Genomic DNA, 27,318 nt, shown 5'->3' with positions numbered 1-27,318 from the left:
CGCTAGCTGAGTGGCAAACATGATTCAAATCCGTCGCTTATCATCATCATGATTGGTATTCAGGTCCAGAAATGGAGTGCAATGCGATTTTCTCGACCAACGGCTCCAAGGCGGTGGAATCTCGTGCCGATTCCTTCAGCGTGCTTATTCGCATGGACCGCCCGCTCCCGTTGCAACCAGACGTCGAGGCTGCCAGGAAGACGGCCATCTGCCGGGCTCTATGGTGGACCTCGAGCGCGTGTTGGGCTGAAGGGCTGAAGCAGGGATCGTCACCGTGAACCGCCGCATACGGCAACCGGTTCGGCCAAAAGCCTACCAGGTACGGGGGGGCCAGCATCTTATGGATCATTCTGATCAGAATAAGCATACATACAGCGCTGAAGTTACAGTTGGCACCAGGCTAGCTAACCCAGGGCTCAAGTATGAGATGTGTGTAGATCGTTTTGGGCATCCTGCTGAAGGCCAACTCTCCCTATTCATTTTGCACCCTTTCCGTTTTGATCATGACCAAACTTGGTGCTAGTGATTACGCCAATGGCTATCATCATGTCTGCGTCTGGGGAAAAGATTGGATCTCGGTGCTTCGCCGAGTGTCATGGTCGGGCCATCGGTATACCAGGACTCTGATGCTCGGGTCAACTTTGTACGAAGCATACGTTTAGCATCCCTGGCTACATTGGGGCTTTTCCTGGCCAAATTCAGCTTCCGACACCTTGAACGCTACCGTGGTGAACAAGATGCTGTGCCTACGGGCTTATGAAGCCAACGACTGGGTGTATAAGTTGCCTGCTTGATCCTACTCAAGTCCATCTTTTTGGTCTTTCCTACACGACACAGCAAAACACATAGGAACAAACACAATCCAAACTTGCAAAACACTTGATACTCATTTTCGCTTCCAGACTACAACATGAAGGCGTCTACTGTACTCTTCTACGTGGCCCTCGGCGCCACCTCTGCCCGGGCCCTACCTGCCGAGGCGGTTGACCACGTCGCCAACGTGGGCAATGTCGACGTCGGCGAGGCTGGCCTTGCAATCGACCGCGTCCAAGGCGGACTGGAAGCCCGCGACAACCTGCCCGGCCTCGACGCCCTCCAGTCCAAGTACGCCCGTGGCATCATCGCCCAGGCCAAGACGGACATGGTTGGCGCTCACGGATGCCAGGCTGGTATTGCCACCGCTCTCACCGAGGTACGTAGGCCCTTGCTGCGTCAACCGTCGAGCTGGCCTTTTTTGCTAATTGCCGTCTTTTGTGGAATATAGTCCAGCCTCGTCATGTACGCCAACAAGGCTGTTCCCGCCTCCATGAAGCTGCCACACGACCGCGTCGGCTCCGACCACGACAGCGTCGGCCTCTTCCAGCAGCGCGCCTCCATCTACAAGAGTGTCCAGTGCGACATGGACGCGGCTTGCTCCGCGGGCCAGTTCTTCGCCGAGATGAGGCGCGTCAAGGGCTGGCAGACCATGGCTGTTGGCGCCCTCTGCCAGCGCGTCCAGCGCTCTGCTTACCCCGACCGCTACAACAAGTTTGTGCCCACTGCCACAAAGGCTTGCAAGGCTGGCGGCCTGTAGGGAATTCAAGCTTCGGAAGCGTGTGCGTGGTTGTGTGTGGGATATGGCACACGTGGGGGAATTTGCTGTAGAGGGTAGGCCCTCTTCGTAGTTGACATCTATTTCTGGATTTTAGGCGCCGAATGCTGGAAGTCTGCCTACCAAATATATTAGCTTTTTAGTAAAACTTTCATTTTGCGATTCAGATGCCTGAGACTGTACAACAGAGACTACTTTTCTTCAGCTGGAGTAGGTTGAGAGATGACTCCGATGAGTTTATGCTGGGTCGGAACACGGCCCAGTAGAAACGGGGACATGGCTGCCACTTGTCATGATGGACTCGGAACGAAGAAAAGAGACTGCTGAGTTGTAAATTGCAAGGAGAATGCAGATCAGTAAGCTTGCTTTTATTTATCTTCTTCTCAATCATGGTGATGCGAGGCAGAAACGGCGAATCCAGTGGTGCCCCTTGCTCAACATGTCAACTAACTATAGACGGGCGTTTGTCAAGAATCAGGGCGCAGTCATTGTAATCGCCAACTACTTGATACGAGACGAGGAACACAGCATGCAAAGCAGCCATGGACAAAGCCAAAGCAGCGTGAAGCCTCATGAACAAAGCCATCTTTAGCCAGCGTGCCGTGGGAAAAAGACCCCCGACGAAACAGCCCTAGTCAACAATCGTGCTGGAACCGCGTGAAGTAATGGACTCGTAGTCGCTCACCGACCTCTTCCTCCAAAAGCACAGTCTTGCCAGCCACCCGAGGCCGCTTCCTCGGCACACTCGTCTCGGAAGCAGACGACGCCGAGGAGCTCCTCCTGTTCCAGCGCCGCCTCTGCCGCGGCGGCACGGGCACCACGTTGCTGTGGCAGTAGCAGCCGCAGCAGTCGCAGCAAGGCTTCGCCGGCGGGCGCGCAGGAAGCGGCGAGAACCGAGGCCACGACCCGGGGGGCCGCGTCGCCGTCGTGTGGCCGTCGACCTCTGCATGCAGCGAGAGGCGGACGGCGAGAACGTAGACGTCGACGAGGCCGACGGGGACGGCGCCGAGGTACAAGTTCTTCCTGCCAGCCATGTGACAGAGCCGCTGCAGGCTGTAGCTGAGCCGCAGGTCGTCATTGTCGACCTCGGGGGCGAGCGGCGGACACCCCCCGTGGATTCTGACGCTGTCGAGTGCGTTTTGGACGTCTTGGAGCGAAATCCCCGAGGCGTCTGGGATCATGGACTTGAAGTCCGCCCCGGCCACAGAGGCTCCCGCCTCAAACTCCTTGATGGCGTCCTTGGGCATCCTGTTTCGAAGTCGCCATATGCGCCAGACGAGTCCGTTCCACGACGGCTCGGTAACGGGCGGCGGGGGGGTTATGCCCGCGGCGGCCTCGAGGCGTCCGACTCGCCTGTCCAGACCCGGCAGGGTTGCGAGCTTTGCGACATCTTCCACCCAAAAGGAGATGCCCCTGATGCCTTCGAGGTTCGAAACGACGGCAGCGCAGCGTAGCTCTTCCATTGTGGAGAGTGGTGGGAGAGGTTGCCTTTTCTTTCTGTTTCTCAAATCTAGGACAAGAGGAGAATGAAGTTTGTCTTCTTCCGAGGGCCACGGTTCTGTGAGAAGAGAAAAAGTGAGGCGGTCTGTTGGTCCTTCAGCGGTGCTTTAATACCCCGCTTGGCCAGTCTGCCTAAATGCATGCGGCGCACCAACATGCGTCGCCGTGGGAGCCAATAGTTGCGATATCAGGCACCTCTCGACCAATCTTGTACAGGTTGAGTTGTCTCTTGTCTCGATTTGGGTAGCAACCACGGGGAACCCCGCAAAGTTCACGGGTGAAATTGCAGTCATGTCGTTGGTCGGGCAGGGCAAAGGGCGGCTACACAGGCTCGGCCATGGGAAGACACTCAAGTTGCGGGACACACAATTTTCCCCTGGGTTTTTGCGTAGTGGCGACAAGGTTTGACCAGAGCCGATGGAATTGCCCGATCCGTCACATGCTTGCCGGATATGCGGGTCTCCGGACCGGGAGCCGACCGTGTGGGTCCCCGCATCCCCTCTGCGCCGGCCATCAACCGCGGGGGGGGAAGACAAGGACGGTACACTGAACGTCTCTGAAGCAAATACAATTGATCCTGCAGATGGCGTAAATGTCCCTGGGGAAGAAAGACCAAGTTCCTTGACAGGACTTTGTTGATGTCTACCGCTCATTTAGGCCGAGACAACAGGCGTCAAACGGAAGCACCTAGCCGTCGCGCTCTATAACACAATACGCCACGAGATGTTGGTATATACTTGGTAATAATCAAATGTGTTTTGCCCCAGGCTGTGTCAATCAGTGACGGAAACAATACTAGTGCAAGGAGGAGCTTATGAAACGAGCTCATGGCGAGTACAAGTCGTCCGGGATCAACCTAGCCGCGGATACCTACCACGCTTTGTTCCATGCACAACAAGGCCCCATTGGCTTAAAAACTGGGAAATGAAGAGCGCTGGTCCGAAAAATTTACATGTCGTGTCATCGAACCAAGTTCTTCCCGTTGCAACTTGTGATGAGTCTTTACATATTAGCCTCTCCATTAACGTATTGATCGTGTTTTTTTTCTTGGTAAACAGTGCTACAGTGTTGGCCCTAAAGTAACAAGTCCACTGACTATACTGCGGCAGTCATCGATGCTAACAGAAGCAACTGGCAAGGCCTTCAGTCAGCCTCCTCCGTCACTGTTACACGCTCCTCGACAGGCATCAGACTGGCTCGCTGGACAGCTCTTCAGCAGGGATTGGGATGCGCTCCAACTTCCATGCAACTACAACCAAGGGACCAATCAGTTTAGCGGCCAGTATATGCGGATAGCACCACGGCGCTCTCATTGGATAAAGGAATGCTCGCAACGTACTTGAGCGCTTGTTGAAGAACTTGGGAGGCTGAATATCTTGATAGCACCTGAGGCATCTTAACGCTGTGAGACAGAAAATGGATCCAGGCAGTCGAATTTCTTGAAGTGTATGCCAAAATACAGTTTTTGCCTGTCAACAGAATATAAGGGGGTATAATTGCTATTCGATTAGAGCGCGTTCTTTTTCGTGATATTGCCCCGATTTTATCAACATGGCATGAACAATATTCCCGTCAAACGGCCAACTCCAAACTACGAATTGAGAAGTCTCGCCCACCGTTGGCGATAATCATTTCTAAAATCCTACACCTGTATATATACTTTTGTCCACCGCTGCACATTATACAAAGGCGTCTACTTCTCAGATACACAACATTGTTGGAAAATCAAAACAGTCACGAAAAAAGGCCAACCCAGTTTCCAACATCAACGCCCAGACGCCTCGTAGCTCATCCACCCAAACATGCCACACGCTCCTCCGAGCAATAAAATCGTAACAATGCTGGCACCGACCTTATCACCCGCCGTGACAGGCTTCTGATTCGGCATCACCGACCCATCACCTTGACCACCATCCGTGTTGCCCGTACTCGTACCACCCGAATCATGGGTCACAGGCGGCCTCGCCTTGCCAATCAGCAAACTCTGCACGGCTGCCAACACACTCATCTCTTGCCCAGCCCCCGTTTTGCCGTCATACTTTCCGTCTGCCCATTTCAGACCGCACTGCCGGCCGTTGGCACCGCCTGTACACTGTGTGACCGCGGCTTGTGCCGACTTCTGGAGCACGGGGAGGATGCGCTCTGCCGTAAAAGGCGCAATTTGCGTGGTTGTTGCATACCAGCGGTGCACAAAGCCCTTGTACGTGAACATGTCTGTTTTACAGCCGTCGTTGAGCTCACATGAAATTTCGACAGCGACGTCATGGGGGAAAAGGTCTTGAGGCCGTAGTTGATGAGCTTGTCGACTCTGTCTTTCCACTTTTGGTCGCCGTTTGTCTGAGCCGTGGGAATTCGAGGTGTTAGCCGTCGCTTTGCACAATCAGGAACACGCAAGGCGAAAGCACTTAATAGAGGGAGAGACTTGCAATGTTATACATAAACGCCGCGCCCTCGGCGAAAATGGCGTTGTTGTACGAGTACTGGACTTTGTTGATGTCCTTGCACTGATTGGCAACGTTGGCCCCGTCATAGATGGCATAGTTCTGAGGGTCGATGAAGCCGATTTTCTCGACCCAGTCCCAAGTCTTTTCGGCCCAGTCAGAATATATGGCGTCTCCTGTGTAGCGGGCAAGCCTGGCCGCCATGTTGAAGAAGCAGCCATTAGCGATGCCTGAGAGAAGAGTTAGCCGTGCAAGAATTATCAGTTCCAGGAAAAACTCACTGTTTTTATAGCCGTAACCATTGTTGGTGAAGGGGATCTGCCATCGAAGCCCTCCGCCACATGTGCCGTCGTGTCGCTGAGGGCTCGCCTGCGTGTTAAAGACGGCCTGCGCAAGGCCAAGCCATCCGGGCCGGTCGGCTGGGGGGTCGGGGAACTTATTCTCTGCGGCTAGCATGGCGGCCATGCCCCAGAAGGCCTGGTCATCGTTCCCCAGGGAGGCCGTCACATTGCGCGGCATGTAGTCCTGGCCCTCTCCGACCTGGAACTGCATGGCCTGCATGATGTTGTCGTTGTAAGTCGAGTCGCCGGTGAAAGCCCAGTACTGGATGAGGGTGCCCCACATGGCTCCGCCTTCCCACCAGTAATAGTCGCCGGCCGGCGGCGGTCCGGGGAGAATTCCGGGCGTGCCTCCGGATTCGTTGCCGTGATAATATTGAAGCATGTCCCAGGCCAGTATGCTGGCCGACTCTTTAATTGCATCTGCAAGCGCCGGTCAGTTGTTTCGTTTCTTTATTTTTTTATTCGGGTGCCATGCTGGCGTTGCGTGTGTACAGCAACGCACCATCAGAGTCGAGCGAAAAGACGGACGCTGCAGCACTCAGGCGGCCAGCGGCCAGCAGTGTCAAAGAAGATGATGACAACTTCATGGTGACAATGACCGATTTTGAACGATTTTTTCATTAAAAGGAAAGAGAGAGAAACAGAGACGTCAAGACCAAACAAGTGACGACAAGTCGTTTACGGAACATTTACAACAAGCCAGCGCGCCGTAGTGTCTTTCAAAGCAAACGGTCGCAACATCGATGAAGTTGTCAAGTCCAAAAAGCCAAGAGATGGCCAAGACGGACACCAAGTCGCAAAACAAGGCTTGAAAGGAGACCCGACCCATTCTTTATGACGCGTGTCCAGGGAGGGCGAGAAGCATGCTGGCTGTCGCAGATCAAAGAGCGTAAGTACAATCCGAAAACAGCCCAAAAAGGGCGCCCCTGACAACTCATGCAACCAACACGTTGTTTATCCTTCTCCAGTCTTTGCAAAGCTTGTTTGCCAGTTGGAGGTGGAGTTGAAGATGGTGGTGGAGAAGGTGTGGCAGTAATGGCTGCTTGGAACTGCACCTGCTTGTTGATGTGGCGGAACACGAGCGATGATCACTGATTGACTGGGATCCTTGCAGCCGCTGCTTGCGTTGCTGAGGAGCTGCTGGTCATCGGGAACGGATAGATGCACCACAAGATCCCTGGAATACTAGGCCCTTGGACTATTTCGTAGAAATTCCTCACTCGGCCCTTGATGTACTATTTGCTAAGCAGAGGTTTTGAAGTTGGCGAATCGAAATGTGGCCACAGCTCCCCCATGCACGGGCAGAAAATTGATATCGATTGAGGTCCTAGGAGACTGTCAACTGTTCATTTGAGAGCGAAAGTAATGGCTCCATCAATCTTTAAGCATGATTGAGGTGGCCAAAGACATAGCCGCCGCTCGCTTCAACAAACACCCTGGAATGTGCCTAGATTTCCATGATCTCTTCTTACCATAAACACACTGCTGTTATGGCACTCCCCAGGAGATTTGGATGAAGTGAAACGTCGCATTTTACCATAGAAAATCGTGAAGGGCAATCCCTCAACGAAGCATTTCCACAGGCTGCTCGGAACATATACCAGCCACAAGCCAGATCCCGAGACGGATGGGTGCCCAAACGCGATGCTCGAGCCGGGTAAGTCGAGAGTATACGATCAGGAAGAGGGCCAGAGAGACAGTGGAATTCGCTCAGATGGCACGACAGCGGGGATGACAGTTGTGTGTGTGACCTAATGCGGGACATGATGGCCACAAGCCGGAAACGATGTTTCAATTTTACCGCCAACTTGGTGTAGCAGAAGGCGTTGCATGGCCTTAAATCCGTGGCCCCCAGATGAATATTGCAATCGTACTCATTGTCTGCGTCTCTAATATACCCGGGCAGACAGAACTGTACCGTAACATGCTGCCAGTTTCCTGCTTTGTTAGGATCGCCAGATCGACCTAGTTACATCTCTTTGCTCAACTCACCGCCATCGGAATCCTGGAATCCCAGGGGACTAGATATCAACTGGATTGGTGAAGCCATCCTCGAATCTTAGACCTCTGGGGTCGCGAGAAAAGAGAGCCTGCACAGAACTGCGCATGGTCGTGGGCGTCGTATTTCAAGGATCCAACATGTTGCAGAGCAAACGTCATGCTATTGAAAATGATTGACGACTGACAAAAATCGATTCTCCGAATCCATTGCTGGTGCCCATCTTGCAAAGTTGAACATGCAGCAACCTCCAAGCCAGGTAGATGGGGAAGCAGTTTTTTGTGTGGAAACAACATTGCGGCATCTCCAAGGCTACTCGTGCAACGCGCAGTATGACTGGGCCCGTGATGCATCCAGTCATGACCGTTTCAAGTTGTTTGATGTGTGATGTGTGGTGAGTCTGGATCTCTGCTGTGTCAAGCAAGAATCAAGAGTCCGCTGTTCGAAAGCTCCGGTTCCGCAGTCATTGTTTGAGTCTCCACCAAAACTTTCCTGGAGTCGCAGTCGCTTGCTCCTCATGCTAAGCATGTTCTGTACCTTCCTTCAAACAATTTGACCCAACGATTGGCAGTTGTTTCTTACCGGACACTAAAATCATAACCTTTTCGGCATCTCACTTGATGGCTTTTTGAGTTGGCCTCCAACCCTTACCCTCTGCCATCGTGGACAAGATACCCCGCCATCGCCTCTGTGCCTGACAAACACCGGTCAGAGCCGGCTGCCTTCCGAGGTTGTCACCATGGCCTCGCCGGCACTAGATGCGCAGATGAAGGCGGAAGATGCGCCTCCCACAACGACGAAACCATCGTCGCGACGGGACTACAAGGGCTTTGTGGCGGGCGTGTTTAGCGGCATCGCAAAGCTGACGGGTGAGAAGCCAACGCGCCCCTATCCCATCTCACCGCAGTCCTCAATCATCAAACTGACCTGAATACCAGTCGGCCACCCCTTTGACACCATCAAAGTCCGCCTGCAAACAACCGAAAAAGGCCGGTTCAGCGGGCCCCTCCAATGCGTCACGCAAACCGTCAAGAATGAAGGCATCCACGGCCTCTACAAGGGCGCAACACCGCCCCTCGTCGGCTGGATGTTCATGGACTCCATCATGCTCGGCTCCTTGACCGTCTACCGCCGCCTACTGGCCGAGAATGTCTTCCACGCATCATCATGGACACCGGGCGCCGGAGACGGTGCTGGCCTCGGATTCACCACCCTCCTTGACGGGCTCAAATCCTCTCCAACCTCATCATCATCATCATCATCACCAACGTACCTCCCGCCGCTGGGCCACGGCATCGCGGGCATCTTTGCCGGCACGACCGTGAGCTTCATCGCCGCACCAGTCGAACACGTCAAGGCCCGTCTGCAGATTCAATATGCCGCCAACAAGTCGGAGCGCATGTACTCTGGTCCCATAGATTGCTTGCGCAAGATTTACACCCACCACGGCGTACGCGGTGTCTACCACGGATTGTGCGCCACCATTATTTTTCGAAGCATGTTCTACTTCTGGTGGGGCAGCTACGATGTGATTTCGAGATGGATGAGGCAAAAGACGAATATCAGCGCCCCGGCCATCAACTTCTGGGCGGGTGGTCTGAGCGCGCAGATGTTCTGGCTGACCAGCTACCCGAGTGATTTGGTCAAGCAGAGGATCATGACAGATCCGCTGGGAGGAGGCTTGGGAGACGGGGAGAGGAGGTTCCCCAGATGGAAGAATGCCGCAGTGGCTGTTTACAGGGAGAGTGGGTGGAGGGGGTACTGGAGAGGGTTTTTGCCGTGCTTCTTGAGGGCGTTTCCGGCGAATGCCATGGCGCTGTTGGCATTTGAGGGGGTTATGAGGTCGCTGCCCTGAAGGCTCGATGACTGCGTTGTAAGATGGCGTTGTGGACGAGTGTTGTATATACCCGACGAGGTGGCATAAACTAATGACGCTACTGCATGGCAAGACATAGACTACTTGAAAGGATACATCATATTCACAGTTTTCTTTTTCCTCTTTCGAAAATCAAAGTGATAGCATCACTCAAAATGGCCGGTTATATTGGAGGTATCATGTGTCGCACAGCAATCCTTGAAGTATCATCTCAGACCCATACCCAGATTCCCCAATCGTCACCGAAAATCCATTTCTCGTTGCTGGCAAGACTCGTCAAGTAATCGTTAGAGACGCAGCGAAGCGGACCTAATTTACTCGTCGTCCTCGTCAGCCTCGTCGTTGACGACGTTGAAGAACTTGAGCTCGTAAACACCGCGGGAGGTGGACACGACACGGAGCCAGTCACGGAGCTGCTGCTTCTTGAGGAACTTCTTGGTCCTGTGAAAATGATCGATTAGCACGTCCGTCCTACAAGATACGGTGTCTCCAACTGCTCATTTGCAACACCCGGCACATACAGGTACTTGAGGTAGCGACCAGACAGCTCATTGTGGGCAATGACCTCGATCTTGCCCTCGCCCTGCTGCTGAACAATAACATTGTCGCCCAGGTTGTTGGTGCGGCCCTCGACCTTGATGGTGTCCTGGAGGAACTTCTCGAAGGCGGAGATGTCGAAGATCTTGTCGCTAGCAGGCTGCTGAGCGTTGATGATGAACTGTCGACCCCCCGTTAGCACGCGAACCTTGCCACACAGAGTCATAATGTCCCGGGTGCGACAAACTTGCCTTCTTGGTCTGCTTCTGGGCCTTGCCCGACTTCTTCTATCAAGACGATGACGACTTAGCCTACTGCACATTTCACGGCGCAAAATAATTCAAAGCCGCCCGAAGACAATGGATCTTGTCTGTCTATACCCATCGTTGCCCGCCCATCAAGTTGCAACCTCGACAGCGTTTTCACACAATTGATGGTGTTGACTGGGCGCCAGCAACGACGGAGACGAGAGATTCATCGACCGATGGGTGGTATTGCGCCAAACAGCAAAGCGGTTTGTAATGTACATACTGTCTGAGGAGCCATTTTTCAAAGGATTGAGTGAGCTTTTGTTAGGAAGAACGCAAAGAGGTCGAATCCTGCGCCTTTGTAAGTTTGCGTGGTGTGGTTGAATGGAGGAGAGGGAAAAAGATGATAACCCACTTTGCTAGATGACCCCCAATTGGTGCTGCAACAGCCTGAAAATTTGGTGTGAGTGACAAAATGGCACGAAATTAGGGCTCCGCTGTGCGAAATTGTGGGGCGATAAGAGTTATCGCAACTTGTTGACCCGCAAATGCTCACGTGACTAACTTGCCGAATAGTCGCAGGGTCCAAGTGGTCATGGCAGGTAAATGTCGACGTCGACGTGACGAGCAGAGGTGATCAAAAGGTATGATGAGTAAGTTGGCCAATATATAAAACTGAGAATCCAAGGGGATGCTGTTGAGACAAAAAAAATCATGGATATATAGGTAACAGCGCGGTTTCAGAATTTAGGCTCGAGCAGTCCTGATTCATACCATTGTCTCTCCTCTCCGAGATCACTTCTTAGGTAGCAAAACTTCAGAAACACACCTCAATTTCATTGCTATCATATCCTTAACATTAAGCATATAACCCTAAAGTTGACAATAACTCAATCTCACAAACTCGTGGGTCATTGACTCGTACACATCATACATCGTGATTGTCCACAAAGTGGAAAAAAAAAAAAACAATTATCCAAATATCCTCTTCAACACACCTTTGAACCCAGAAGGCTTCTTCTCTTCTTCCTTCTTGCTACGCTCAGTCTTTCTAGCCCGTCTGGCGTTATCTTCGGAAGTTGTAATGCTGCCCTTCGATGAAGAACCTCGAGGAACGTCAGCCGACTCTCGCGTCTTTGTAGTCTTAGGGCGAGACTGATCGGTAGAGAGGCGTCCGAAACCGTATTTGGATCGCGTCGTGTTGGATCTCTTGGGAGCCTCTGTTGCCCTAGGGGCTTCAACTTCGATTTCAACTTCGACCGTGGTCTCCCCTGCGATTGTGGGGGGGAAGCCACTGCCTACTATTCCTTCACTATTCTTGATTTCAAAAAACCGTTTGTCAGAAGGCTGGGTAAGTGGTTCCCTTTCGACGGGAGCAGAAGCAGAAGGAATACGATCAGACTTGTGCTGGCTAGAGTGGCTATGCCGGCGCGAGGAGCGATGGCTTCTTTCCGTAGGGTGCTCCACGTCTCTGCTGCCCTTGCGATCTCTATGCGTGGAGCGTTCCGAGCGCTCAGAAGGTTCCGATCGTTCACGACGTTCGGAGTCTTGATCGCTAAGTTGGCGCTCCGCTCTGCGTCGTTCGTGCTCGGCTTTGTCTTCTGGTGTTCGTCGTCTGCCAGAGCTTCCAGAGCTTTCTCCAGAGACACCGCTGTCTCGTCGCCTAGGAGTTCTGGGCGGCGTCTTTGCGGCTTCTTCTCCGGTACTATCAGCATGATGTCGGCGACTGTGTGAGCCGTGCGAGCCATGGGATGACTGGCGTCTGCTCTCGCGGTGCTCTTCGTCGCCGCGACTACGGCTAGATCGGCTAGACTGGTGAGAAGGCTGCCTACGGCGGCGAGTCCTCTCCCTTTCCCTGTCGCCACTTGACGCTCGAGGATCTCTTGAAGTTTCGTCTGCAGATAAGTCAGTATCAAGCTGGTGCGAGTCCTCCTCAACAATTTCCCGTGAAACAACGGAGGGAAATTCCCCTTCATGGCCTTGGAAGATAACACCAGCCTTAGGGCTAGCAGGAGGGCTTAAAGCTTCAGCAGTGGCATAAATGACAACCGCAGCCGCAACTGTATCCTCAGCGTTCCGGACCGCCAGCTTCTGCTTGCGCTTCAAAGTCTTGTTTCGTTGCTGATCAACCATTGCCATGTCAGGGACCACCACAGCAGGTGTGGGAGCTCTTAAATCAACATCACTTGCACGTATTGTGAGGCCAGGACTTTGCGTCGGTTCGGCTTCGAGTTCTGCGGCTGCTGGGGTTAGATTCTCACAGGCAGCAGCTGACTTTCCTTGAGCCTCGATCAAATCTCCGCTTTTCTGTGTTTCAGATGCTTTTGCAGATTCTAGAGACTTTTCGTGCTCGGCGGTGAAGCCTACAACATCTGTTGACCTGGAGTCATGTAATTTTCCAACTGCGGCGACTGCCACCGCCCCCGTAAGTGCCGCTACACCAGCAGAGGCCAAAGTAAACCCAGCAATTTGGCTGTCAGATTCCTTAGTCGGACTGTCGATTGAAATGGTCTTCTCGTGAGATGACACCTCACGCTCTCCAGCTAGGGTTTCAGTAGGAAGCGCAATGTCTTCAGCTGGGGCGTCGAGTACGACTTCCTGGGAAAGCCAGCTCTCCGAAGCTTCGATGGGTGGAGATCTAGCTTCTTCAGTGGGAGCGATATCGGTTCCTTCAGAAGCATCGACAAACTCCTCATCGTCATCAGCAACAGCAACAGATGCTCCGTGCTCATCATCAATTGCGCTTTCTGGCTGTAGGGCAACACTTTGCTCAGCCGCAATTTCGACAAAGTCGTCCTTTTGCCCAGCTTCGTCAGTCGTCTCAGCAGCCCCGTCAGAAGCCAGGCTTGTTTCGATTTGAGGATCAACAATTATAGCTTCAGGAGCAGCGAGTGCTTCAATGGCTGGCGCCTCAGCACCTGGCTGGGCAGAAAGCTGGGCACCAAGAACTTGCGCTGACACTCCCTGTGGATTGGTTTCCTCAATTGCCTTAGGCAGTGACTCTGGTCGGATATCATCAAGACAAGGAACCTGTTCTTGAGAATCAGCAGCAGCTGCTTCCTGACTCGACGTTATCTCAATAGGAGCCTCCGCAACTGCCTCGACCACTGGTCCTTGATCTAAAGCTGTTTGTGCTAGGGCTTTCTGCTCAATATCCTCGGTTGGCGAGGCACGAGCCCCTAGCTCAGTCTGCGAGAGATCGAAAGCATCCGGAACTGCTTGGTAAGAGGTAGCCATTTCAGATGCTATCTCACTCCCGGACTGCTCATTTGAAGCTTCTACAGTCAGGTCGATCTCTTCTGTCTCTGCTGATTTTGTCTCTGGCACCGATTGAGACTCGGTAACATTGACAGGGGCGATGGCTTCATCTGCGATGAGGGTTTCTGTCGCAAGTGCTGCTACCAACTGTTCTGCTGAACGATCAAGCATCTGGTCCCTTGCCTCAGTTTCTTCACCCTCAGCAATTGGACCAACTGAGGATTCAGCGAGCAGACCAGAAACACGTGCTTTGCTCTCAATGACAGCCTCTACAGCAGGGTCGGGAAGCGGTTCGTTTGGAGCATTGGCTTCATGCACCTCGACGTCCATTTGTCTAGTTGGTTCAGAATCGTTTGGAACCTCCTGCGACACGACAACAGTTGCATTGTTATTAGATTCTGGGGCGGAATGCTCTTGGACTTCCTGTTCTGCAACGGTTTTCTCCGCAGGCTTAAATTTTGAGTCCTCGGTGGCCTCAACAAGTGCCCAAGATTCTGATAAGGGCTGTTCTTGGCTCAGTACAGCTTCATCGTCTCCAGAAAGTTTCCCGGCATCAGTTGTTTTAGGCCCTGCAGAATCGGTATTCAGAACTTCACCGCTGTTGTCAATCAAGACAGGACTGTCATCTTCAAACTCTGCTTTGGTCTCTGCTTCAGCGGCCAGCTCTTGATGCTGGTCAAGGTTCTCAGACTCTTGAGAAATTCCCACTTGAGGGTCATTGCCTCCAGCCGCTTGGTCCTCAACTGGATATATCGTTGACTTATCTGACATCAGTCGAGATTCATCTCTTGCAAATACAGCATTCTGATTAGCTGCTTGGACAGGTGAGGCATTGTCGGGCTCCTCGCTGACTTCTCCTAGTATAGTTGGCTCGGCCTCAATCGTGGCCGCCGCAGTTGGAACTTGTGACGCGATGGGCTCTTCGGCGACTTCAGCAACAGAATCTATTTCAGCTTTTGTAGTCAAAATGGACTCTGCCTTGGTCACAGAAGGCTCCTCGGCCGTATGCGTCAACATATCAGGCACCTTAGCTGGGACATCTGCATCTCGGATCGAGACAATACCAGATTCCAGCGCCGCCTGAGCCAAGTCCGCTACCGAAAGGTCTACATCGACAGTCTCGTGAACGGGTGCCTTATCCTTGGTGACGTTGATCGACTTAGTTTCTTCAATGTCCAGAAGATTTGACTCTTCCACCAGGTTCTCCCTTGGCTCGTCCGAGAGGTCAAGCCCTTCTGTGCCTGGAGATGATTCTTGAGTGTCCGTAGTTAGGACAGGCTCAGTAGACTCTGGCTTTGCTGGTTCTGTCGTATCATCCACAGTGACGGCTTGAATAACAGTGGACGTTGATTCCTGGTCCGAAGCCATCTCAGATACTCCTGTGGCTGCCACGTTGAGCCTATCAGCATCAACATTGACTGCAGCGCTATCCCCGGCTGTATTGTCAGGCTCCTTGATTGGCTCCAAAGTAGATTCTTCTGTGGGTAGACTTTCCTCAGAAGCCTCAGAACGAACTAGCTCTTCAATGACTGCAGCAGTTGTAGAGTCAACGGCTCTGGTCGAGACCGAGTCTTCAGCGGCTGACGCACTGTGTTCTTCAGAATCCAGAGTGACGGTAGCGACAGCGTCAGTAGCCGTGGTATTAGATTTCTCTGTAGACTCTAGATTGGGTTCTCCGGCGTGTGGAAGTTCCTCCGTGGAGGCGGCAGATGAAGCAGATTCTCGGGCAGCTTCAGGGACCACTTCTTTACTGACTTGGACCGAAACGGACACTTCAGTTGTAGTGTCATCTACGACAATTGGTGCCGCATCGGCAGTATCTAATGCCTCAGTTGCAATGGATTCCGGTTCGTCTGCAGCCTTTGGTGCTACCTCTTCATTTGGATCGTCCAAGATTGGCTCTTGTGTGCCCGAAGAACTTAAACCTTCACTAGATACAGCCAGAACAGGCTCAAGGATAGCATTATCGGCAGCCACATTATCCTTTTCGTTTTGGAGGTGCAAGTCTTTCTTGGTGTCATCCAGCACAACAAAGTCTTCCGCAATGGTGGGTGTTTCTTCTTTGGTTATGGCCAAGGCGGACTCCTTGTTGACTGACACTTCCGCCTCTTCAATTGCAGTATTAGTAGCAGGCTCTGCTGAGGCATCTTCGATAACAGGCTTGGTTGCTGGTTGTTCAGCTAACTGTTCCTTCAAATCATCCAGCACAGTGGACTCTGCGACCTGGTCAGATTCTTCCTCACCAGCCGGAGGCAAAGCAAGATCATCACTCTTTGTCAGACTCTGTTCCTCAGTCGTAGGCATTGGTCCTCCAACAGAAATGGCTTCAGGCGCTTCAGTATCTGGCAGCTGCGTGTTCTCAGATGTATTTTCCAAAACGGGATCCTCTTTGGCAGCAGGGGCTGATTCCTCGGTTTCCACCTCGTCGAGCGTCCCTGCGACTGGCAGACTTGGCTTTGCGGTCAAAGCATCCTCAACAGACTCAAGGACAACGGTTGCGGCCCCCTCCCCAGTCGAAACTATAGCGACTGTTCCTTCCACTTTTTGCTCCGAGATTTCGGACTTGACTTCAGCAGCCTCGTCTGAAACCTGCTCGGTAGCCGGCCGCAACTCCTTTATCTCTTCTTTCTCTGGTAACGCCAAAACGCCATTATCATCCCTCTCCTTAGCTCCCTCCAAATTGGTATATCCAACAGCTTCCGAAAAATCACTAGGGGTATCATGAAAAGAATACAGTTCCTCACCTTTCTTTGATTTGGGCGTCAACTTTCCATCTCTAGGAATCGGCCCAACAGTGTCCTTACTCTCTTCTTCCTCGGGTGTCTTGGGCGCCTTTGGTTCATCTTTTGACAGTTCGGCGGCGACAAGAGCAGCTCCACCGGCTGCAGCAGCAATGCCAGCGACAATGGCCGCGGCAGCAGCTTTAGAATGGTCCTCTTCTGTCTCTTCTGCTGGAGCCTCTTCCTTGGGCTCTTCGACAGCCTCCGGCTCTGGTTCAACTTCCTCGGCAACCGTAACCTCGGGCTCCTCCTCTTTGGACTCTATGACTTCGGGAGCTAGTTCAGGCGCTTCGGCCTCAGCAACTTCGACCGCCGGTGCAGGCTCAGGTTCCTCAGGCTCTGCAACTTCAGCGACGGATTCCTCTGCCTTGGCTTCCCCCTCTGCAGCCGCAACCGATTCGGGGGGTGCAGTTTCAACAGCCTCAGAGGCGCCGTCTTCTGCCATGGCATCTTCAGAAACAGCTGGTTCCTCAGTTTCTGCTCCTGGCTCTGCCGCCGACTCAGATTCGTCCTTTGAGCCAACTTGAGCCCTGGTCTCGTCAGCATCTGGAGCCTCTTCTGTCTCTGCGTCGTCAGTAGTCACAGTCTCAGATTCCTTGGCAACCTCAGGTTCAGCGGTAGTCTCTTGCACTACTTCAGTAGGTGGCTCAGCACCTCCGGATTCATCATCTTTTGTCTCTGGCTCAACCGCTTGTGCAGCAGCAATATCGGCTGTGTCTTGGGAGTGTGCTTCAGGTTCTCCTTTCGCTTCACCTTCGACAGGCTCAACTGATGCTTCGGGGACTGACTCTTTCTCTAAGGCAGCGGCTTCTTCTGCGGGAACAGGCTCCTCTTGAGCCTCGGACTCGATTGGCTCTACAGTCTCTGCGGCAGGATCACAGGGCTCAACCTGTACATCCTGAGCGGCAGCAGTTGGCTCTGCGGTATCAGTGGCGCTCTCAGGAGCTACCTCGTCTTGCACGGCGTCTCCAGCAGCTTCCACCTGTGACAGCTTCCTTTTCTTGTTCAGCTGCCACCTCAGGCTGATCAGCTGGTTTCGCCTCCTCGGTTGCAGACACATCATCCGTCTTCTCTTCAACAGGTTCTATGTCAGCAGGAACAACTTCTTTCGGTGCCTCTGCTTCTGCAACGGATACATCTACTGGAGCCTCAGCTTCTTTCGTCAATACTTCCTGTGGGGCATCGATGTTGGGATCGGGTTTAACTTCTGATGTAGTGCCATCAACAGCAGGTTCCTCTACCACCTCTTTAGCCTCATTTGATACTGCAGGAGCCGGTGGTTCAGACACACTGTTATCAACAGGATCAGCTGGCGCTGCAACAGTTTCTTCAGCTTCTGCTTCAGGGATGGTTTGCTCTGAAGCCTCATTAGCCTCCTTCATAGTATCTGCATCAGCATTGTCCTCATCCGTAGTTATAGCAGGAGGCTCAGTGGTGTCAGCAACAGCTTCCTTGTCATCATTTGCTGGCCCCGCGGTAGTCTCTGGAGTGGCTTCGGGTTCCTTGGTTGAATCTTCGCCCTCAGCTGCCTGCTCCGCCTGCTCCTGTACTGCAACAGCAGCTGCATCACTTGTCCCTTCAGGTTCAGCTGCGGTTGCTTCTTCAGCTGGGCCTTCGGCTTCTGCCTCCGCGGAATCGGGAGACTGAACAGCAGGCTCAGTGGCAGGGGCGACTTCGGCTTCATCTGTGGGTTCGACCTTGTCATCAACCGGAGCCGCCTCTCCAGTATCCGCCGTCTGTGCAGTAAGAGGCTCAGGCTTTTCGGCAGCTGGGTCATCGTTGGTATCGTTAGTTTCAGCGGCTGTGTCAGACGACTCTTTAATTTCCGTTTCGGCTGCGACTTCTTTCAGCTCCGCGGTCTCGGCAGCTGGAGCTGGGGCCTCAGAAACCCCATCACCATCTTTAGTTGCTTCTGGCTCTTCTGGCTTAGGTTTGTCCCCGGATCCATCGACTATTTCTGTGGCACCTGTTTCTTCAATTTGGGCTTCGGGTTCTCCAGGAGGTGGATGCTACCTGCTCAACATTGGGAACTTCAGCCTGTGGCTCTGAATTACGATTCTCGGTTGAAGGTGCATCTTCTGCGGCAACTTCAGCAGGCCCTTCAATGGCAGCAGACTCTTCATCCATTTTGGTCTCAGCCTTATCCGCGTTTGAGTCTTCTGCTTGTTCGCCTTGATTTGTTTCAGACTCAGGAGGTGAGGCCGCAGTTCCATCGTTATCTTGAGTAACTGGTTCCGTAACTACTTCAAATTGCTCTTCGGCTTTCTCAGGAACAGGCTCAGGCTCTTTGGCCGCTTCTGTCTCACTAGTAGAAGGTTCGGCGGTGGCATCAGCAGGGGAAGCTTCAGCTTCAGAGCTTGCAACTTGATCCTCAGCTGCCACTTCAGTCTTACTAGTCGTCTCCGCCTCCACAGCCTTCGATTCCTCTACAGGGGCTTCTGCGGTTCCTTCTTCGGCCGAGGGAGCGTCTTCATCTTTCACCTCTGTGTCGTCAGGCTTGGAGGTTGGAGATTCCGTAGCTCCCTTTTCAGCAATTTCAGACTCGTTAGGTTCCGCAGTTGCACCCTCGTCGGATTTTAACTCATCAGGAGTAAGCTGTTCCTGTGATGCCTCTTCAGCCTTTTGTTCAGTTGTCTCAGCTTTATCATCGTTCACTGGATCTGCTGCTGGTTCAACTACGGGTTGCTCGGTGGTAGTCGTATTTTCTTCTCCTTTTACCTCTTCCGCGGCTTCTGTGGCTGGAGTGTTGGCACTAGGCTCCTCTGGCTTCGACTCATTAGTTGTGGGCTCAGATGGAACTCCTTGTGGCTCTGTAATTGTCGCAACGTCTGCCGACTCCGAAGTTTCCGCCTCTCCAACCCTCTCTTCGGCTGGCTTGTCTTCTACAATTTCAAGGTTCTCTGTCTCAGGCTCTGCAGCAGCAGTCTCAGGCGGAGACTGTTCAGGCTCTTCTTTACCTTCATTAGAGGGAACTGGGTCCTCTATTGACTCTTCAGCCTTTTCTGCCTCCTTAACGGTATCATCTGCATTGGCTTCCGTCGCAGTAGCTTCAGCTTTGGTCTCCTCAGTTATGGTTGCCTCGGCTGCATGCGCGCGGTCAGACCCAAGCTCGGCTTGTGACTCAGGCTTAGCACCGTCTGGTTCGACTTCTGCAGGTTTTGATTCGGCTTGAGATGCCTCCTGCACAGCATCTTCTTCCTTTTTGGGTTCGGAAACTTTATCTGGAGATGTTTCGACAGACTCTGGTTCAGCTTGCTTATCGTCATGGTCTGCTTCGGGCTCTGCTACTCCGGCCACCTCATCTTTTGTTACTGGTTCGTCAGATATCTTTTCTTCCTCTGCCGGCTCTACTAGAGGATCTGCTTTAGTTTCAGGAGTTAACTCTGGAGCTGGTCCATCCATTGGTATATTCACTGGTGCAGAGTCAGCGCTTGGTGAAGCTTCAGTGTCCTTTGCATCTTCGGTTGCTGCTGGAGCTTCTGGCTCCGTCGAAGCAGGCGCTTCTACTTCGGCCTCTTCCTTCACTACATTCGGTGACGACTCTTCGGCTGAAGTCACCTTGCCCTCCGGTTCCTGGGCTGCTGACTCCTCCGCAGCATCAACAGTCGGCCCATCAGCAGAAGCTGGGCCGGAAGGAGGGTTGTCTTCCGATGTTACTTCTGTTGCAACAGGGGCGCCTTCGGGAGGCGAATCCTTCGTAACCTCGTCTCCAGTAGGGGTGGTTTCGGCAGTCGTTTCCACTGGTACAGGCTCTGTGACTGCTTTCACCTCGTCTGTGACCTCTTCGGCAGTTGTATCTTCGCCGGTGGCCTTCGAAGCGTCGTCCTCAGCCACGGCCTCTGTTACCGGCTCGGCAGCAGGCTCTTGGGCAGCTGCTTGCTCTGATGCGGTTTCCCCTGTAGGCTTCTCAACCGCAGATTGTTCATTTGTAGGCTCCTCGACAGCTGGGGTCTCAACCACCGTTCCTTCTGGAGCTGCATTTTGAGCCGCCGGTTCAGTAGACGCAGCTTCAACAGGCTTAGCAGGCTCCTCCGGAGCAGCAGCTTCATCAGGTTCAGGATCTGCTGATCCTTCTGCCGGCTTCATAGACTCCTCCTCACTGCCTGCAGCTGCATCTTCCTTTGCAGCGTCTTCCGCGGCAGCCCCGGGTGTCGATTGCTCAGCTGGTTTTGCATCAAGATTCTCCTCCTCAGCAGCATTGGCCACAGGTGCTTCTTCAGGGGCAGGCTCTGTGCTCTCAGGCATCTTCACTTCTGTAGGTTTCTCCTCAGCGGGCCCTTCGGCAGGAGCTTCATCGCCCGGTCCCTCTTTCGTCTCAGAAGCTGCTTCCGGCTGGGCTTCTGCTGCTGGAGGAGATTCCTCAGCCGGAGCCTCCGAGGCAATATTTGAGGATGCCGGTTCTTCGGCCGTCATATCTGTCTTCTCCTTTGCTTCCCCAGGTTCTGATGCTTCTGTTCCAGCTTCAGGAGCTGGTGATCCCCCTGCCGCCGCTGGCGTCTCTTCCTCCGGTTCTTCAGGTTTGGCCGCTTCTGCGGCAGGTTCAGAATCCTTGGGAGCTGCCTCTTGTTCGGTTCGTACCGCTGGCGCAGCTTGTTCAGCTGTAGCCTCGGGTGTGACCTCGGGAGTTAGGGCTTCAGGTTCCGCTGCGGGTTCAGCAGCAGGTTGGCTCTCTTCCGGAGCCTTCTCCTGAACTGAATCCTCAGGGGCTGCCGCAGGAGCAGTCGGTTCTTCAGTGACCACAGTTGTCTCCTGTTTCTCTTCCACGGGTTTAGACTCTTCACTCACAGGCACCGGAGCTTCGGAAGCAGCAGCCGGTTCCTCGACCACCGCAGGTGTCTCCTCCTTCGCTATCTCAGGATTGGCCTCTTCCCTCACCGGTTCAGGAGCTGACGAGTCCGCTTGCGCCACAGGTGACTCCTCCTCTTTCACTTCCTGAGGTTTGGCCTCCTCAGCCTTGGCTTCAGGCTCAGGTTCCTTATCCGCAGGTGGTGTGTTCGCCGTTCCTTTATTCTTACCCCTCTTCTTCTTTTTGTTTTTCTTGCCTCCAGGTGACGTCGTTACGGATTTCTCATTATCTTCATTATTCGTAGTTTCCACGGGGGTATCTTTCTTATTTTTCTTCTCCTTCCTCTTGTTCTTCTTGTCAGATTTGGGAGTTTCTTCTCTCTGTAGCTCCGGTGGATTTGATGATACAGCCGCCTCTGCACCCTGGCGATCTTCAACTAGATCCTCGCCATAATGCAAATCATCTATTTCGTCGTGTTAGCTTCAATCCATTTCATTGGTATATGACCATTCACGGCATATTCCGTCTCGAATATATGCGGTGTACCTTCATGGTCCTCTCCTGGCTCTGGTTCTACTTCAGTGTCCGATACATGAGGCTGAGTGTACTGCACATTTGAGAAATTAGAGAATTGTACGTTTGATATATCAAGATTTGTCCTAAAGGGACAATAGGCAACATCTGGTTGGTAGCTCATACTGTCGTTGGGTCCTCCGCTGCCTCAGGAAGCAGAGGCTCTGCTTGGAGGGTGGGTTGGGCAGCGCTTATATCAATCGAGGCCGCCATACAGACAATACTGAGTGGTGTCACAGCGTATTCGGCTTTGTATTGGGCTGTCGGGTCGATGCAGTCTAATGGGCAGCCAGATGGGTGGAATCGGAGGTGCTTGGGCTTATTCCGGGATTGGGGAACAATACGTAGTCGTACAGATAATTATGCGGGTGAAATCCACATTCGGATGGCGTGAACAAGACAACGGCAAATCAAACGCAAAGAGTCAGCACCAAACAACAACGGATTGGTGAAGAAAACAAAATTGTATGTGATGCGAGATGCAAAATACAGCAAGTCTTCCAAAAGCAAAAAGGGTAAATGAAAAGAAAAGTCTGCAGAACGGGCTGTGGTCAAAGGTCATTGACGAAACGACTTGACCGCTTCCCCAAACGAAGCCCTTGTTTACATGGGCTCGTCTACTTACAAGGCAAGGGACCCATTTTGGATAAAAGCACGTCCCAGTCCCACGACATGGCCACTATGGAACCAAAACTGACATATTATTAACTCACGGACGACTTTCTTGTCCTGATGAGCCACGAATAGTACTACAGCGCCGGACCACCCCTGCCTTGGCTGACGAGACGAAGATTGAATGGCAGGTCGACGGAAAGCGCATCATCAGCTGTTTCTCCAGGTCACCCCATTGTGATTTGGTTGCTTTCTTCTTCTCCTCGGATTATCAATTAATGCCCGGCAGTCTGGACATGACAATTTCTCGGCCACCAGGTTGTCAGCCACTTTGAGCGCCGGGGCAAGTCGGACATCGATTGGGCTCTTGGCACGAGACATGTCAGTCTCGAAGATCAAGACCTGCTTGCTCTGAAACGGCAGACGTCGTGGCAGGAATCGGTGGAGGACAGATGCTGGCTGGCAACTTGCTTCTGCTCCTTGGTGTCCTTGGTGTTACTGCTGATGCCCGACGACAACGCATTGAGACCCTTTGGGTCTGCATCAATGGCCGCGTCGAAGGGAGGGTGCAAGCTAATCATGGGCAGAGGTTGTGATGAAAGCGGACCTTGAAGTGTCATCGTCGTGCCAGTGCGGGTTGGGCCTCGACGTTGCGTTGGCGTTGCGGAGCTCGTCAATTTGTCGACCCCCGGCCGAATGAATTATGGGATAACGCTCGCCCAACTGAACCACTCAGAGACGACTTCCCTGCAGCCAAGTTGGTTAGTGCCACCAGAACAAGGGACGATCTGTGCGACCCGGAGACACTTTCTTGCCTTTGGATGCAGCGGTCTTTGCATCCCCTCTGGTGTGTTAAGGCTCCAATCGAGTATCTGCAGGGATATATATCCAATAAGAAGCTAAATTTAAAAAGGTACATTTACTTACTATAATATTAAGTGACCATAAGTGTACCTATAAGATAGTATTTTACAAGTCACTACATTTAACTTAGTACAGTCCTAGCGCGATTAACGGGTCGCCCTAAGGTCACCCGCTATCAGCATGTGCATTGTGGAGCTCGTAACCCCACTGGAGCCTTAACACACCAGAGGGGATTCTATCGTCCATATGTCCAGAGGTCTGGCGTCTCTCTTCGACCCCTCAGGCACGCAAGTGCTTAGAGTAGTGCAACGTGGCTCGTGTCCAATGGTGTCGGCTGCATAATCAAAGGGATCCATTGGGTTGACTGCAGGTCGTACGCACGAAGTCGGCGTTGGGGAAAGTGCCGCCGAATCAGACCTACTATGTCTGGTGCAATGGTGCAAGACAATATGTAAGCGCGACTGCCTGGGCAAGCACGACCTTGTAGAAATGCTCATGCGGAAGTGGACCCTGTATTACTCCGTATGCTTGATTGAGTGAGTGAGCAGCTCATGCATCATGACCGATGAGGACTGGCTCGCTCCATGGCCCTGGCCCGTGCACTCTATGTACCACAATGCAGTGTTGATACCCTTCCTCTATCAAGCATTAAGCTCAAATTGATTATGTCAAACTTCACTGACATCTTGGCTCCCAGAATATAGCCCAAATAACTAAGTCCCCAGGCCCAAGGATGGTGGTCATGCTTCCTGCATGAATATTCGTCACACCCAAGAACGCACTAGTCATTGTTGGAGTCATCACCACCGAACCTGCTTCCCAAGCTCGTTTGCCAATTTTGCATGAAATAACATGTCCGGTGTCAATGGGTCAACGAAATGAGAATAGACAGGGGGTCATGACGCCTTCGTCTCCACGGTGCGGGTTGATCAAAAATGTACCCACTTGGACAGAGGGAACTGAAGTGAAGCGACGACACCAGCCTCATTAAAAAAAAATAAAATAAAATAAAATAAAATAAATTATTACTATCATTATATGTGTCACCGCAATCTAATCACAGCATCTATCTCGTTTTGTTTTTCCAAAGCCTCGCTGGGTGATTGACCACAGGGGCTACATACGTACATATGTACTTTGTCATTTCGGCTTTGGGGACCCTTGCAGATATGTGGTGGTCTCGGCGGTGAGCAAGATAGCGAGGTAATAGTTAACTTACCAGGCAGATAGCAACCGTCACAGCCGGACTTCGGTCAAGGGAAGACCACAGCTTGGTTCAGAATCGGAAATCTACATGTACTAGCCATGCAAGCTCAGTCAACAATGCTGCGACCCCGCGATGGCATTACGGTGAGCGAAGACCGCGTGAACACTTGCATCCGTAGGCACACACGACCGTCAAGTGGCGAAAAGAAGCACACATCTTGCGGAATCGTCATGGCATTGACCAGCTAACTTTTGGAACTCTTAGTTCATCCTTATCGTTACATCATTGCCCTCTGTTGTTATTTGTTTACTTCAAATCTGATATTGGTATCTCGGCATGCATTGTTGCACTCCACTTTCAACTGAGCCAGGACTAGCAACCAATTTCCACTGCGACCCATCGTCGACAGCTCTAATACCATGTCAATACATTATCGTCGTGATAGAATGATCAACTTATAATCCCTTCTTCTTTTTTCACCAAAAGGTAGTCATTGGCATTACTGCACCTGGCCACCCCTAAGAAGCTGGTGCAGCATCAGCCTGGTTATCCTCCACCTTGGGTACATAGTTGGCTTGTGCGCTGTTCTTCTTGATAACCTGTTTGACCTTCTCTTCAGCCTCGTCCCAGTCGTCTGTAGGCAACTTCACTAAGTCGATGCCAAAGTGCGTAGCAATGGCATTAAGGGAGTCAAAACTCCTTTGATCGTGGACAAAACTGATACTGACACCAATGCGGCCAAATCGCCCAGTTCGGCCAATGCGATGCAAATATGTTTCGGGGTCAGGCTCCTCGCCTTTTGGTCCAGGCTTCATAGGAATGTCGTAGTTGATGACCATGGAGACACTAGAAACGTCGATACCACGGGACAACAAATTAGTAGTAATGAGAACCTTACTCTCTCCATTGCGGAATTTGGCGAGCAACTCCTGTCTCTCACTGCTCTCGAATTCTCCGTGCAAAACGGTGACCTTGTGGCCATCGTCAGTCATGCGGCGCTGGATTTCATTGGCGCTCTTCCGGGTCTGCTTGACTGTGAGTGCTCAATCGAACTACCTAATCACGCAGCATACGTATCATACCTTTACGAAAATAATCGACTGTGCAACGGTCATCAAACCGTACAGCTTGCAAAGAATATCATACCGCTCACTTTCCGCCGGGCAGTCTACGAACATCTGGGAAATGCCCTTGACAGTGAGTTCTTTCGTCTTCAGAGTCAAACTGTTCGCATTAGGTGCGAATTTTGGAATGTACTGCTTTACTCGTGACGGGAACGTAGCGGAGAAGAGAAGCACCTGGAGGTTCGCGAGAGTGTCTGGTGGCATAAGCCTAACATTGTTCAGTTAGGTCAAGACGTTCACGGTGCGCGTGAAGGGTGTTTGGGACTCACCGAAGCTTCACTCGAAGGCATTGGTCGCCAAGACCAGCCATGTCCAACATGTTGTCAGCCTCGTCTAGAACAAGGACTTTGAGCTTAGAACAATCCATCTGCTTGCGGCGGCCTAGATCTAAGACTGTGCCCGGAGTACCAACTACAACGCTAGCTCGAACTGCTTCGCCTCGAGGAATCCTCCCGGGTATGGCCAGCGCAACCTTGAGATTTTCGACAAATCGCCCAATAGTGTGAATATTCCTGTAGATCTGGTCCGCAAGTTCTTGGCTAGGAGCCAGGATCAAAACCTGTGGCCGTTCTGGCTGGGTGAAGTCTACACGAGATAGACTGGCTGTGAGGAAGGCAACAGTCTTGCCGGTACCGGATTGCGACTGGGCAACCATGTTTTTGGGAGGGTTGCTCATCATGAGCGGTAGAGATTTGCCTTGAATTTTGGAAGGCTTCAAGAAGTTCTGTGCGAGGAGGCCTTTCAGAATCTGCTCCGGCCTAGGCGAAAGTGGTTTGTTAGTACTACAACTAGGAGCTTATGTGCCATTATGTCGCACGTACAATCCCAAATCATCCCAAGTGGCAGCTGAGTAGATGGGAGCATCGTTGTCAGCACCACTAATGGTCACTTCGACGTCACCATCGGCTTCGTGAAGAGCAGAGCCACCAATGGCAGCGGATGCGCCATCAACCTGCGCGTTCGAAGCAGCCGCATCGTCCTTGGGGGCATCAGCGGCCGGTTCGTCGGGCCTTGTGATACGGCTCGCAAGGTCAGACATTGCGATCGTAGTGATATTTGACAAATGTGTAGATGTTTATAGAAACTACGCTGGTTCAAGATCGATTGTTGTCGCCAGATCAATGTGGGGAGGCCACTCGCTCGCTCCGTCGGATGTACTGATTGATAGTCGATATCTTGGCAGCTAAAGAACAAAGGAGTAGTCAGAACTGCCTGGGAGGTCGAAATAGCTGCCCCTCTAGTGGCGAGAAGACGAAAGGTGATATGTAAGAAGGCAATGTTTGGGGGTAGGTGGTGCCTGCCTAAAATGGGGCTAGGCCGACTCAGAAGGGTCTGGTCATCCAATGCTGTTAGCTAAAGAGAAACGACTCAAGCCTTTGATAAACTTTTTCCCTACCGGCAAGCACAACGACGGCGGAAATTTTGGCGGGGTTTGGCGGGGCACAGAAGGCTAGCTCACCAGCATCAAGATGTCAACTGGTTCTTCTGATGCTCAGGTGGCTTGGCCACACTGCCCCGTGTGTTAGCATGCAGCCAGGCATGACGCCGGCCCGCCGTTTATCCGACACTGGACATCTGGGT

General features: G+C 52.4%; 7 protein-coding genes across 8 annotated transcripts; 2 read left to right on the top strand and 5 right to left on the bottom strand.

Annotated features, from left to right (window-relative positions):
* Positions 1 to 910: 910 nt before the first annotated feature.
* Positions 911 to 1,573, top strand: J3458_005716 (uncharacterized protein; the record flags this gene model as incomplete). The annotated part of the gene is made up of 2 exons (XM_007810751.2): positions 911 to 1,192; positions 1,265 to 1,573. The coding sequence occupies 2 exons, from the start codon at positions 911 to 913 to the stop codon at positions 1,571 to 1,573; spliced, it is 591 nt and encodes a 196-aa protein (XP_007808942.2).
* On the bottom strand, positions 1,548 to 3,054 carry J3458_005715 (uncharacterized protein; the record flags this gene model as incomplete). The annotated part of the gene is made up of 2 exons (XM_007810752.2): positions 1,548 to 1,710; positions 1,775 to 3,054. The coding sequence occupies one exon, from the start codon at positions 3,052 to 3,054 to the stop codon at positions 2,227 to 2,229; it is 828 nt and encodes a 275-aa protein (XP_007808943.2). The 3' UTR covers positions 1,548 to 1,710; positions 1,775 to 2,226.
* Positions 3,055 to 4,581: 1,527 nt separating this feature from the next.
* Positions 4,582 to 6,517, bottom strand: J3458_005714 (uncharacterized protein). Of its 2 annotated transcripts, XM_066118957.1 has the most exons (4): positions 6,376 to 6,515; positions 5,814 to 6,293; positions 5,518 to 5,762; positions 4,582 to 5,428 (listed from the first exon to the last, which is right to left on the bottom strand). In XM_066118957.1, the coding sequence occupies exons 1-4, from the start codon at positions 6,458 to 6,460 to the stop codon at positions 5,147 to 5,149; spliced, it is 1,092 nt and encodes a 363-aa protein (XP_065976479.1). In that variant the 5' UTR covers positions 6,461 to 6,515; the 3' UTR covers positions 4,582 to 5,146. The 2 variants fall into 2 exon arrangements, with proteins under 2 accessions (XP_065976479.1, XP_065976478.1); XM_066118956.1 differs by having other exon boundaries at positions 5,814 to 6,517.
* A 1,858-nt stretch (positions 6,518 to 8,375) lies between these two features.
* Positions 8,376 to 9,843, top strand: J3458_005713 (uncharacterized protein). Its single transcript, XM_007810754.2, has 2 exons — positions 8,376 to 8,741; positions 8,811 to 9,843. The coding sequence occupies exons 1-2, from the start codon at positions 8,612 to 8,614 to the stop codon at positions 9,725 to 9,727; spliced, it is 1,047 nt and encodes a 348-aa protein (XP_007808945.2). The 5' UTR covers positions 8,376 to 8,611; the 3' UTR covers positions 9,728 to 9,843.
* Positions 9,844 to 11,000, bottom strand: RPL22 (60S ribosomal protein eL22). The gene is made up of 4 exons (XM_007810755.2): positions 10,817 to 11,000; positions 10,537 to 10,572; positions 10,270 to 10,466; positions 9,844 to 10,189 (listed from the first exon to the last, which is right to left on the bottom strand). Exons 1-4 carry the CDS (start codon positions 10,829 to 10,831, stop codon positions 10,063 to 10,065), a joined length of 375 nt encoding a protein of 124 aa, XP_007808946.2. The 5' UTR covers positions 10,832 to 11,000; the 3' UTR covers positions 9,844 to 10,062.
* A 505-nt stretch (positions 11,001 to 11,505) lies between these two features.
* On the bottom strand, positions 11,506 to 22,476 carry J3458_005711 (uncharacterized protein; the record flags this gene model as incomplete). Its single annotated transcript, XM_066118955.1, has 4 exons — positions 21,904 to 22,476; positions 18,626 to 21,820; positions 17,554 to 18,537; positions 11,506 to 17,489 (listed from the first exon to the last, which is right to left on the bottom strand). Exons 1-4 carry the CDS (start codon positions 22,052 to 22,054, stop codon positions 11,506 to 11,508), a joined length of 10,314 nt encoding a protein of 3,437 aa, XP_065976477.1. The 5' UTR covers positions 22,055 to 22,476.
* A 2,200-nt stretch (positions 22,477 to 24,676) lies between these two features.
* DBP5 (RNA helicase required for poly(A+) mRNA export) lies at positions 24,677 to 27,072 on the bottom strand. The gene is made up of 4 exons (XM_007810757.2): positions 26,559 to 27,072; positions 26,007 to 26,495; positions 25,696 to 25,945; positions 24,677 to 25,638 (listed from the first exon to the last, which is right to left on the bottom strand). Exons 1-4 carry the CDS (start codon positions 26,774 to 26,776, stop codon positions 25,132 to 25,134), a joined length of 1,464 nt encoding a protein of 487 aa, XP_007808948.1. The 5' UTR covers positions 26,777 to 27,072; the 3' UTR covers positions 24,677 to 25,131.
* Between the last annotated feature and the right edge of the window lie 246 nt (positions 27,073 to 27,318).

Source organism: Metarhizium acridum (assembly GCF_019434415.1).
Source record: "Metarhizium acridum strain ARSEF 324 chromosome Unknown scaffold_31, whole genome shotgun sequence".
NCBI classification, from domain to species: Eukaryota; Fungi; Ascomycota; class Sordariomycetes; order Hypocreales; family Clavicipitaceae; genus Metarhizium; species Metarhizium acridum.
Note: the sequence above shows the minus strand (reverse complement) of the source record. Positions and strands in the feature narration are given on the sequence as shown.

Coding starts and splice junctions, on each gene's coding strand:
- J3458_005714 (XM_066118957.1), bottom strand. CDS start 6,460: ATGAAGTTGTCATCATCTTCTTTGACACTGCTGGCCGCTGGCCGCCTG. Junction 5,763..5,813: donor TGGTTACGGCTATAAAAACA/GTGAGTTTTTCC, acceptor CTCTTCTCTCAG/GCATCGCTAATGGCTGCTTC. Junction 5,429..5,517: donor CGGCGTTTATGTATAACATT/GCAAGTCTCTCC, acceptor CCCACGGCTCAG/ACAAACGGCGACCAAAAGTG.
- J3458_005713 (XM_007810754.2), top strand. CDS start 8,612: ATGGCCTCGCCGGCACTAGATGCGCAGATGAAGGCGGAAGATGCGCCT. Junction 8,742..8,810: donor CGGCATCGCAAAGCTGACGG/GTGAGAAGCCAA, acceptor CCTGAATACCAG/TCGGCCACCCCTTTGACACC.
- RPL22 (XM_007810755.2), bottom strand. Junction 10,467..10,536: donor CCCAGAAGCAGACCAAGAAG/GCAAGTTTGTCG, acceptor GGGGGTCGACAG/TTCATCATCAACGCTCAGCA. Junction 10,190..10,269: donor GGTCGCTACCTCAAGTACCT/GTATGTGCCGGG, acceptor TCATTTTCACAG/GACCAAGAAGTTCCTCAAGA.
- DBP5 (XM_007810757.2), bottom strand. CDS start 26,776: ATGTCTGACCTTGCGAGCCGTATCACAAGGCCCGACGAACCGGCCGCT. Junction 26,496..26,558: donor ACTTGGGATGATTTGGGATT/GTACGTGCGACA, acceptor ACTTTCGCCTAG/GCCGGAGCAGATTCTGAAAG. Junction 25,639..25,695: donor AGTCGATTATTTTCGTAAAG/GTATGATACGTA, acceptor ACAGTCAAGCAG/ACCCGGAAGAGCGCCAATGA.